At 40.6% G+C, this 12,386-nt stretch overlaps 2 protein-coding genes across 3 annotated transcripts; one reads left to right on the top strand and one right to left on the bottom strand.

Annotated features, from left to right (window-relative positions):
- Positions 1-344: 344 nt before the first annotated feature.
- On the bottom strand, positions 345-4,126 carry LOC103416774 (sufE-like protein 1, chloroplastic/mitochondrial). Of its 2 annotated transcripts, none has more exons than XM_008355007.4 (2): positions 2,844-4,126; positions 345-1,471 (listed from the first exon to the last, which is right to left on the bottom strand). In XM_008355007.4, exon 1 carries the CDS (start codon positions 4,016-4,018, stop codon positions 2,876-2,878), a length of 1,143 nt encoding a protein of 380 aa, XP_008353229.3. In that variant the 5' UTR covers positions 4,019-4,126; the 3' UTR covers positions 345-1,471; positions 2,844-2,875. The 2 variants fall into 2 exon arrangements, with proteins under 2 accessions (XP_008353229.3, XP_008353221.3); XM_008354999.4 differs by having other exon boundaries at positions 345-1,365.
- Positions 822-1,740, top strand: LOC114823866 (NDR1/HIN1-like protein 1). The gene has a single exon (XM_029099483.2). It carries the CDS (start codon positions 822-824, stop codon positions 1,614-1,616), a length of 795 nt encoding a protein of 264 aa, XP_028955316.2. The 3' UTR covers positions 1,617-1,740.
- Positions 4,127-12,386: the final 8,260 nt, after the last annotated feature.

Genomic DNA, 12,386 nt, shown 5'->3' with positions numbered 1-12,386 from the left:
GAATCCCAAATAGTTCAGTGTTCCAATGATTTAGAGCTAACTGGTTACACATGACCTGCTTACTTTTGAACCTTTTTGTTTGTCTAGTGTTTTTCTGCACTATCTTTATAGCAAGTTCTAACTTTCCGCCTTGCTTAGTGGCTAAACATGTCAAAACACTTACAAGTTTGTATAAGCTAAAACCAGCAGCATGGTAAGATTATTACATCACAGGCTCCAAACCCCTTGATCTTGTTCATCTTTTTGGATTGCTTTTGTAGCCAACACTTGTGCTCACAAGTTCTTACGCTATAAGCGCTTTCATTAGAGACACGGTACAAGTTTTTATCAAAAATCCAACGACGTCATGAAAAATCATCTGATATATGCTCTTTCACAAAATGTTTTTATGTCGTAGAAGGCACTTTAACTATTTATACTAAATACAGTTAGAAGCATTTTTAGTTGTCGATAAAAACATTTTTAGGCGTTCAATAAGAGCTGCAAGCTGGCAGTACCTCTAACCATTCACAACTTCGACTGGTCAAACCAATCAAAAGTGCTTATAATCAAAGCACTTTGCAGAACAGGGCCACTTCTGTTTCAAACAGTGCTTGCAATCAGCAAGTTCAAAAGCAAAACCATTCAAACACAAACATCCCACCCTTAGCTCCACCAAAACCCTCTTTTGCAAATACCACTCCTACCCCTCAATCAAAAGCTTCTTTTCCTTTACTTAATTTAATCACTTTCCTCATTTATTTAAACAAACAATTATCTTCATCTTCCCCCTTCATTACTAGGTTCAGTTCACCTGTTTTGCTTCTGGTTGTTCTTCAGAGATGTTAGCCCTCCCACCTCCACCGCCGTCTCCAATTCCACCTTCGCCGCTACCTCAACCCCCGCCCCAACGGCATACCAGACGCCCGCCCCGGTCCCCAAGGCAAAGTACACCAATCTCCCAAATCATCATATCAAAGTTCGCTGCGAATCGAGGAGCCCCAGCACCTGATGAAGTAAATCTGGTCTCAAGTAAACCGACAAAGCAAACAAGACTGCGGCAACCTCAGCGGACAAATCCGCTCATATGGTGCTGTGCTATTGCGTGTCTCATATTTAGCCTTATTCTTATTTTCTTTGGAATTGCAACTTTGATACTCTTCCTAGTTGTCAAACCGAAAACTCCATCATTTGACATCCCCAATGCAAGCCTCAACACCATCTACTTCGACTCACCGGAATACTTCAACGGCGACTTCACTTTCCTCGCAAATTTCTCCAACCCTAATCGGAAAATCGATATAAGATTTGAGTATCTGGATATGGAGCTTTACTTTTCTGACAGGCTCATAGCAACTCAATCTCTTGCACCTTTCACACAGAGACCTGGAGAAGGAAGGTTGGGATCAGTTCGCTTAATATCGAGCTTGGTTTACCTGCCTGTCAATCACGCTGTGGCACTTCGGACACAGGTGCAGAACAATCGGGTCACCTATAATATGAGAGGAACATTTAAAGTGAGAGCCAGTCTAGGTATGATCCATTTTTCTTACTGGTTGCACAGCAGATGCCAGTTACAGATGACAGGTCCGCCAACCGGTGTTTTAGTTGCAAGAAGTTGCAAATCTAAAAGATGAAGATCAGGAGAACTATTTCCTGCTATCTTCCTTTTATGGTCTAATTATGTCTACATTGAAACCTAAATGTATAAAGGTTATATCAGCTATATAAATATGATACATAAGCATTCTTTTCTACAAACTTACGAAATAGTTTTTTTCTTTTCTGTTTTTGCGTTCGGACATTCGGTTGGCTGTATCACGAGTCCCTTAGTAACAAAACCTACAGGACACAACTTATCATCTAGAACAAATACGGTACACAAGAAATGGGACTGAAAAACAGAGGAAACACGATAGCCTCGTCTGCAGAACGGAAAAAAAAAAAAAAAGGTCTGCTGAATTGGAACTAAACAGAGGAATCAGAAGCACTAGCAAGAGATGTATGGAGATTCAACTAGGATCCTGCAAAGATTTGGGCATAACTTCTCCCTTGTTTTAATACCGACACATTAGTCCCTTATGGTGCTTCAGCACTGCACCACCACTTTCATATGTTTACTTAATTAAAAGAAAGAATTCATACAAAAAGCAATGTTCGGTCCAAATTGTTACAGAAAGTTAACCAGAGATTGATTCAAGACAAGAGCTGGAGAATCCAGCTACAGGTTTGTATTTGTTGGGGGTACTTTTCTATATAGTTCAGAAATCACCTAATATACTATATCTCTTTTCTAGATATAAAGAGATTGATTTGTAGTTTAAAGAAACACCGCAAGATCACTGTCGGATGTTCAATACGACTGTGTACTAGACAATCAACGGTGTTACGTAATGGACAGCTGGTGGCTGGAGAGTAGCCAGCAGATGAAAACTAGCACAACCTCTATACTTTGTACTAAAATTTCCACTGGACGACAATACATATCTAAACTGCCTTATGGTAAAGAATCCACAAAGAGATTCAGTCTGCAAATCGACGATTTCCATTAGAATTATTGATCTCCCTAAGTGCTATATCGTTAGGTCTCATTACTTGCTTTAAAAGCATATCCAGTGTCTTATGCCAAGTTAATCGATGTTTGAAAGAATTGCAAGGACAACTAACGTAAAAGCTAGTTCGCCACAAGGTTTTCACCAATATGTAATTCAATTATGCATTATAAAGATTCAAGAAAGCATATGTTCATATTCTAACAAATCTTATGAGCACTATGTGTACAACAGTTCTGAAAATTCAGACCAACAACATCATTATAAGATCATCGAAGCAATATATAAAAGCAAAAATTAAAAAATATGAACCTCTTTCACATGAGAAACCCAGAGCCGTGCCTTCACCCTCCACTCACTTCAGATGGTGTTTTTGCCACAATCGACAATGCGTGTAGTCCACTTTGCAATTCTTCTTGCAACAAACCATATATAAGCCTATGCCTCTTAACCAAACTCTTCCCTTCAAACTCCTTAGACACAACTCTCACATTGAAATGCGTCTCCCCATCACCACTTCCTCTAACCCCAGCGTGCCCGGCATGTTGATAAGATATGTCTTCCACTTCCAATTCCACAGGACTTAACTCTCGCATCAATTTCTCCTGAATTCTCTTCCCTCTGCTTCCCAAGTCACCTGAATCTGCCACATTTTTGCTCGTTTCACTCGCTACCAGTTCCAATTGCTTAACATTTTCTCTAGAACTCAATCCAATATCCTCACCCTCATTCCCACCATCAACTGTCAAACCCGAATTCGAATTCTTTCCCCCGCCCACTTCAGAATCCATTCCAAGTTCCAAACTTTCGACACTATCTTCAATTTTCGCCGTGAAACGCTCACTCTCCCCTCCATTTTCTTCCTCCACAAGCAACTCCTTCGCCTTCCTTTGCATCAACCTCAACATATTCAAAAACCCATTATTCCTCGACGGAGTCAGGCTCTGCTGCAGCCCCAGAAGCACCGCGAAATCAGGCGAAACCCGCAAAACCTCATCCACCGGGCGGCCCGACAACCCGCTAACTAGCAAAGCAGCGAGTCCCTTGGTAAGGACCGAGTCGGAATCAGCCTCGAAAAACACATTCTTCTCTGAGTCAAGATACGCCCTGACCCACACCTGCGAGACGCATCCCTCCACTTTGTTCTGCTTCGTCTTGTATCGATCATCCAACGGCTTCAAATTCTTGCCGTAGAACAGGAGCTGCTCGTACTTGGCCTTCGGGAGCTGTACAGACTGGAAGAGCTTGACGATTTCCTGGAGCTTCGGAGGGAGGTCCTCGACGGGCTGCAGGGACGTGGAGCTCGATGCGGATGCGAACGGCGGCGGAGGGGAGGCGGAGGATATAGTGGGGATTCTTTGGAAAGTGATGGGTCTTTTGGGGAAAGAGATGGATGGAGGTTTTGGGGTTTTAGGTTTGAGAATTGAGCTAGGGATTTTGGTGGTGAATAATCGAAACGACGATGAGATTGAAGAAGACGACGACATTTCTGGAGGAGGAGAGCGAAGAGATGGACACAGTGGCAGGTTAAAAGATTTGAAGCAGATGGACTGAAACTCGCCGTTTTTATGTTTTCTGGGCCTTGGGTCTCGTAAAAACATAAAAACAACAATAAAGTATTATCTTATTAAGTTGAGCGGGGTAGAATCTTTTTTTTGAAGATTGACTTTCTGTCTCATAGTCGATTTTTCTAACCGGAGTCATTGCAAGTTGTCGATTCACGTGTTCAAATCATCTTAACTAATTTTTTTTTTATTTTTAATTGTGGCAACCCCAACTTTACCAACATATGACAGTCGCACAACACACTCGCTGCACTCTTTCACTTCGTCATTCCAGCTTGTATCCTAGAGTTGAGATTTCTATTTAATTCTTCGTTCTTATAAGATAACGTAAGTGTTCACTCTTTAACAATTCCTTATCTCCAATCTTCATTTCTATCTCATATGAACCCATTTTCAACGGACTTGCATTCCATATATTTTGTCAACCTTGAGTAGTACCCAAAAAAAACTCCAGTACAACATGAGGCTTGATATTATTTCTATGTGCATAACGTTCGTCCTTTATTGAGTGGGAGAGTTGACAATACTGCATACATATTTGTCTCTAGTTCAATAACATGACATCCGTTTTCTGTTAAGTGGAGCCAGTGTAATAAATAAATAAATAATTCTCCTCATTTAATCTTGATTTTTCTTCTTGTTACATGTCTAAGTTCGTAGATCAATACGATGGATAACAAAAGATAAGATATGTCAAATATTATTTTTATGATAAGATCATAAGTGTATGCAACATGTGTTACGGTCAGCAATAGTTTCCCCATATTGTGCTCGCCCTCAAAATATATGGTTCCATCAAATCCTGCAGGAAATAATTTCACTATGGTTCCATCAAAACTCGAAACTTTTGAGCAACAACATTTAAACATCTTTCCTAAGCACAATTCTAAACATCTTTCTTTTGTTCAATCTAAACATCTTCGGTGTGGTTACGTCCAATCACAACATTATATTATTACATAATTTCGGAACCTCGTTAAGCATTAAGACGAGACAAAAAAAATTTAACCATTTGTAAAACTCTAAAGATTTGAGTTTATTTAAAAGTAATGATATTCAATTTTTTTCCCTTTCACATATCATTGTTAATATTTTGTTCATTAATTGTTTTCAAATCATTCGATTTAATGACCGAAGAACTCAGCCACTCCAGTACAATAAAAAAAAAAAACAAAATCAAATTCAAGCAAAACAATTTTGAAGGATTTGATGGAAAAATGGAAAACAACTATGAATAACCAAAATTAGTAACAAAGTCTTCACATCATATATTTAAACAAACTAATATTATACGACGACCAAGATCCTGGAAAAACATTTACATTCATGAGGACAACATCTTCACACGACTTACTCTACTCAAACTCTCGGCGTACATATATCTCTTTCCTACGGTGTGCGGCGAATTGAACCCTACGGCAGTGATTGCGAGAGTCGGAGATATTCAGTTTCTTGACTGCTATCTCGGCGTCCTCCCTGTTCACAAACTGGACCGATCCAAATCTGCTGCGGATCGAGGGGTTCCAGAAGCACTTAGTAGACTCACCTATCAAAGAAACCAACCCAGCTCATTAAAAGTCCTGCACAAATCCAGAATAAACTGAAAAGGTCGAGTATTCACGCTCAACAGTCGGTTTGTCCAGCAACATCTAAGTTATAGTAGACTTTTCTAGAAGGACTAGAAATTACCAAAAATGTGTGGCTATTATGCCAAGCTAAGTCGGTAAGCAGTAGAAAAGTCGGCAAACATTGGCTATAAATATGTGATATGTCTTGTTGTAAGAAGCAACCAGAGAAGCAAATAACCAAGAAGTGAGACAGAATCAAATAAGACTATGAGTGCTATAGATTTTGTTTTTAAAAAGTGATTTTGTTTTTAAAAAGTGAGTGAGTGTTACGTTATAAATTGTGCACTTTTTCTTGAGTGTTTATTTGTTATAATATTTTGTGAGTGTAATATAGGTAATTTGTTTACTTGTTTTTGCCTTTCAACATCCGAATATTATAATTTGTATTCTAATACTGAATAATTCGTATCAGAGCCAAGTTCGGCTTTGGTGAAGCTTCCATGAGTTGTGAGGAGTTCAGTACTCTGCAAGTTTGATCTTATTCGGCGAACAGAAATTCTGCCAACACGATGCGTGATCTTCAAGTAGTTGGAGGATCAAGAAGCTCAACAACATAATTACAACACATGGGCGATATGCATAGAGTCTTACTTGCAAGTTTGATCTTGTTCGGCGGATCAAAATTCTGTCAACATGATGGGTGATCTTCAAGTAGTTGGAGGAATTAAGAGGCACAAAAACAAAAATTACAACACGTAAGTGAGATGTCTTTGCAATAAGACTCCATTCATGTTGTCTATGTGTTGTAATTTTTGTTGTTGGGCCTCTTGATCCTTCAACTACTTGAAGATCACGCATTGCACTGGCATAATTTCGGTACGCCAAATAAGATCAAACTTGCAGAGTACTGAACTCCTCACGACTCAAGAAAGCTCCACCAAAGTTGAACTTAGCTCTGATACCAATTGTTGAGAAAATTAGAGTACACAACTCTAAGTGTTGGAGAGACAAAACAAATAAGCAAATTACTTGTATTACACCCACAAATATTACAATGTTGTGTTTGGCTCATATAATTATGAGTTGGCAACCATTTCCTCTCAACCATGTGGAGTGCTACAAAGGAAAAGCAAAAGTAAGTTTGCTTTTGGACTTTTGGAAGCATGTTTTGTGGATGTTGGGAGCACGATCAGTAACCTTTGGTTTGCTTTCATGTAATTGTGCTTGCTTTCTTTGTAATTTAATGTAAAGAAAGAAAAAGGTTGCATGAAAGCAAACCAAAGTTACGGATCATGCTCCCAACATCCACAAAACATGCTTCCAAAGTCCAAAAGCAAACCTACTTTTGCTTTTCCTTTGTAGCACTCCACATGGTTGAGAGGAAATGGTTGCCAACTCATAATTATATAAGCCAAACACAACGATCTCCACCTTGGCGAATATACAGTGCAAAAATCCTTGCACCCATCATCAATGTCCATTGCCCTTACGTACCAGCATGCACACCCTGAATCAACCTCGTTGGTCCTATTCCAATTCAGTCACTGCCAATGCATGTGCAGCTGGTGCAAGCTAAAATTCACCATTTAGCTTTAGACAGGATCTCGACACACCCTTGTCTCCTCCAGCAGGTTTTCCTCCTCTTCATTGTCTGCAACCTGGAAACTCTTCATTACTCTCATCTGCCAAGAGTAAAACAGCCACTCTCATTAAACTGCTCAATTGAAAATTCCATGGTGAATAAATCTAGACCTCCAACGAACCAAAGCCTCCAACGATGCTCTGATACCAATTGTTGTGCCTTGGCCCATTCGTTAGTGCGGAAACGAGATTCAGATTACCTCACCAAGATACAGACCATAGTTGAACATAATAAAATACAAGAAATAAAGACACCGAGATTTTAACGAGGTTCCTCAACAGTCAGTTTAACTCGAGCACATCCTCGGAGCAGTAGGAGCTCACCCAATAATCCACTATCAACCAAATGGGAGTTTACAAAGTGTTGGCAAGCTCACAACCCAAAAGCCCAATACAACCAATAGCTCTCACACACCAAATAAACAAATAGAGAAAGAAATATAGTGATTAATTTCTTCTCTATACAAAGCTCAAAGCTATTAGAACAATAAAACGTTGATGGAGTGAGAACTAAACAATGAGAGGGCACACTTTCTTCTTCTCTCCAAAATGGAGCTACTGAAAAAACCAATCTATGCTCTCTATTTTCTGCTACTATGTGGCTGCACTTGCTCTCTCAAAGATAGGCTACTAAAACAAATGGTGCTCTCCTTCTTCTCTTTCACATTCGGATGCTAAGCTTCATCCTTTTGAAAGCATCCAAAAACAAAACCAATAATGAATAAAAACTAAAATAGTAGATCCTTCTCTCCGGTGTGAGAGTGTTTTCTCCTTTGTGAGATCCGCCCCCGTGCGTGTTGGTTCCTGTGATCTCTGAGCTCCTGTTGTCTCCCTGTCTTGGTTAAGTTCAGTTGGTTCCTTCGGTCCTGGGCTGTTGGGTGTTTGTGGCGTCTGCTATGCTGTCGGTGGGGGATCTGGGGGGGGAGTAGGTGGGTCTTAATTTAGGGTTTGTTCAGTCAATTCATTGAGGGGTTTTGCTGAGAGCTTGGCGGCTGGGCCATGAGTGGAGGGTTCAGGCCTTAACTCCTCATTTCCTATCTCAGTCATTTCTCCTGGTTTATTCGGCCAATTTATTGGGGTATTTGCAGAGTGGTAGGTGACTCGGTACGGTGCGGAGGGTTGGGGCTTTTAATCCTCCTCACCTGCCTCTGGTGGGTAGGGGTTTGACAGCTGCTCTGTTTGGATCTATTGGTTTGTAGCATTTATGGGGCTCTCGACACCGGAGCGTACTGGTCTCACTTACGGCATTTATTGGCAAGTGCGGATCTATACGTCTGGTGCTTTTCCTATGAGTATCTCACCCACCCCGTACTGGTATGTACTAATGTTCGCATTTATGGGATTGTTCCCTCTGCCCTTTAGATTTGGGTGTTGTGGGTCTCGGAATCCGCCAATTCTCAATATTCTCTGGGGAATTAGACTGAGGGTTGGTGCTGCGAGTCTGGTGTCCTTGGTAAGTCTGGTTTGGCATATTGTCAACTCGTGGCTTTTTCAAATGGATAACAGGGGAGTGGAGGAGCTTGTGGTACACTTAGATCAGGCATTGGACTTAACGTCAATGGAGCAAGGAGTCAAATTGATTGGGAAAGTTCTGACGAGCAAACTGGTGAACAAATGGGGAGTTAGGAATATTCTTCGATCGACGTGGAAAGATTTGGGAGAGGTTGACATTAAATGGGTTAGGGATAATACGTTTCTGATCTTGGTCCAAGATGAAAGTATGGCCTCCAAAATCCTTGAACAAGTTCCTTGGGCCGTGATGAAGAATGCCCGAGCCATGGCTATGGTGAAAATCATATAGAGCCAATATATGAGATGCCAACTTATGATCATCCTGATGAAAAGCTCTACAATAAGGATGAGGGCAAAGTAGAGAAGATGTCCAAACTCCATGTGGCAAGCATCGAATATGGTGAAGAGGTGACTAAGTGTTTTGAAAGGATGGAGGAAAACTATACAACTTTTGGAGAAGCCATGAGAAAGTTGATAGATCAAATGTGTCAAATCCCCTCTACAAAGCACACTCACCCTACTACAACCAAGGAAGAACAAATCATACACATTGATAAAGGCCAAACAATGGCCCCACCCAATGAAAAATCCATGAAAATGGATATGGTTGTAGGAGACCAAGCTAAGATGGAGATGATGGCTAGTATAGGCCAAACACCAACGCTCGGGGGGCACGAGCCCACACCTCATGTGGAGCCCGAAGAAGAAGAAAATAGCCCATACACTCTTCCCCGCCAACACGAGCATGTCGTCTATATCAAGATCTCAAGGAGGGCAAAGCTTGGGATCAAACATGAATGGCCACCTCCTATGGTTCCCAAGCTATATTGCATGGCCAATTTAAATGGAGGATTTGATCTCTCTACACTCAATTTTAAAAAGAAGAAAAGATTTGAGTGTTAAGAGATATATGGGCAATCAAAGGGTTTGACCAATATGCTCGAATAAGGCTCATTTTTGTTGTTCCTCTTTGCCCGAAGTAAGCTTTCCTTCCTTTCTCCTCCTTTTCTCTTTCTCTTCCTTTTTCCTTTTCTTTTTCTTTTCCTTCTCTTTCTTCTTTCTTTCTCTTTCTCTTTTCTCTTTCTTCCTGTCTCTCCCTCAGTTTTTGTCTGCCAAAGTTTTATTATATATATATAGTGTTATATTTTATATTATATATATAGTTACTTTGCCCGAAAGGGCTAATATTATATATATATGTTATACTTGTCCGAATGGGCTTTCTACATATATTATATATGTATATATATATATTATATTATACTATATGAAAGGAAAAGAAAAGAAAAGTATAAAAATGGTAGCTTTTTCACTTTGCCCGAGTAGGCATGTGTGTTGCCCGACATGGGCTTTCTTTCATTTTTGTTATGTTGCCTTGGAGGGCATAATATATATATATATATATATATATATCTATTTTATGTACTATATATATTATATATTACATTGGGCTTTAAAAGAAAAAAAAAAAAAAAAAAACTGGGCAGTTTGCCCTTTCTTTTCACTGTTTCGGTTGTTTGCCCGAAAGGGCTTTGTCTTTTATGTTCTTTATGTTTTATTGTTTTAGTAGCTTGGCAAATCTTTGTTTTTATTTGTTTTTATTTCCACTTGCCCACCAAGGGCTTTAGTTTTCTTTTTCTGTTTGCCCGAAAGGGCTTTGTGTTTTTATGTGTTACAAAGAAAAAGATAAAAAGTACAAATTACAAAAATCACAAAAAGATTTTGCTTTCTTTCCCTTTTTGTTTTCTTGCTGGGAGGCATTACAGAAAATGCAAAGAGTTAAGCAGTTTGTGAGTAGCCACCATCTTTCCACTTCTCTACTATCCAATGGGTGTATTTAGCCCGAACCCAAAAGCTGAAAAAACCATCAACAACAGCAGCAAGATATTCTGATTTTTCTACCATTAGTTGTCAAGGACCTATCAGCCACCAGTTTTAATGGGTGAAAAGTAGAAGCGCCTCGTTTGGGGTTTGGTTTCTCAAAACAGATTAAACTATGGAGGTTGGATGGTGGGTGTAGAAAATTGTTGTTGTTGTTGCCCGAGGGAGCTACAATCTTGCCCGATGGGCAAGACATCTTCTCTACTGCAATTTGTTTAGATGTTGTCAATTAGATGTGGGGCCCCACGTTTGATCTGGCAAATATATTTGAAGTATTCATGCTGCAACTGCCCTAGCTTCAATGATATATTACCAAGGTTGCTGATGGTGAGGTTGAGCTGGTAGGAGAGGTTGAAAGAGACATTCCTGAAGATGACCCAAGAAACCCAACTGTGATTGCTGACAATGTTGGGAATACTGCTGGTTTGAGATTTGAAATATTTGGCTCATATGCCGAATCATGTTGTGCTGCCCTGGCTGATTGCTTCCATTTTCTCATTTGGAATCAACTATGTTCAATTAGTGTGAGAAGTGCAGCGCTGAAAATGGTTAAGGAAATCCGCAGGCAGTTCAATACCATTCAAGGTATCATGCAGGGTATTGCTAAGCCCGAATATGCTACCGCGTCAAGATCTCCACTGAGGCATCCATCAAGGAGATGATCCCACCAGATGGCAATATCTGCGTCTAACACTGCCAGTGCGTAGAGCAATACTGAAAAGTACATTAAGGCTGGTGCTTCAAAGCATGCAAGGAGCCTTGAGCCGAAGAGTTCAGACCCACACAAGGCTGCAGGGGTTGATTTCACCCACTCAATGACGCATCCGGGCCGTCACTCAACATCCTTATTAAACTCATGGCAGTAAATTCGATGCCTCAACGCCGACAGCATCTCAAGTTACAAACTTCACTCCAGCAGCAACAACAACTACAGCAGCAACCACAACAGAAGCTTCTGATTTTGCTTCCATTTGATTATCAAAAGACCTGCTAACCAACAGCTTTGATGGGTGAGGAGAAGTAAATGGAAGCTTCGTTCGGGTTCGGATTCTCAAATCAGATTAAATGGCTGGCTAGATGAAGTGTGCAGAAATTAATTCTTGCAGCTCGCCCGAATGCCCGATGGGGCTTTATTTACGTCAGCCCAGTTATGCACAATACAACAAGAGGTGCATTGATTTCGACATGCGTGGTCTTCGAGCTGATCCTTGACCGCATCATTTTCCCAGCAGATTAGTGTTGGAACCCTGGTCAGCTTAAACTTTGAGTCTACTCTCCATGGATGATGTGTATTCCTCCAAGTTTGCCTATCTCCGACATATGCTCCCAAAAATTACAAGCTCAGATCTCACACAATCAGGGCACCAAGAGGTAGAAGGGTCATTGTCAGCCAAGAAAAGGATGAAATTGACTTTGTTGTTTGGAGTTTCTGCTTTGAATTTGTCAAAAATGAGGCGAGCAGCGAAAAAACCAAAAGTAAGGTAGACAGCGCGAGGAAATCCCATGAGCCTGGGGTGGCGTTGTGGCTCCAGAACGAATGCATGGGTGGTGTCTTGAAACCACATCTTGGGCGAAGAACATCAAACAGCGGATCAAAGTCTAGTACAGTCCAACCTCAAAGGAATGGATCGATGAGCAACAATCGCAGGCGATATTCTTCCATTTTCCAATCTTGGGGATCTCTATGT

Source organism: Malus domestica, chromosome 03 (genome assembly GCF_042453785.1).
Source record: "Malus domestica chromosome 03, GDT2T_hap1".
Taxonomy (NCBI): domain Eukaryota; kingdom Viridiplantae; phylum Streptophyta; class Magnoliopsida; order Rosales; family Rosaceae; genus Malus; species Malus domestica.
This window is presented reverse-complemented; position numbering and strand designations above follow the sequence as displayed.

Excerpts from the sequence above, each read along its gene's own strand:
- LOC114823866 (XM_029099483.2), top strand. The coding sequence starts at position 822 with ATGTTAGCCCTCCCACCTCCACCGCCGTCTCCAATTCCACCTTCGCCG.
- LOC103416774 (XM_008355007.4), bottom strand. The coding sequence starts at position 4,018 with ATGTCGTCGTCTTCTTCAATCTCATCGTCGTTTCGATTATTCACCACC.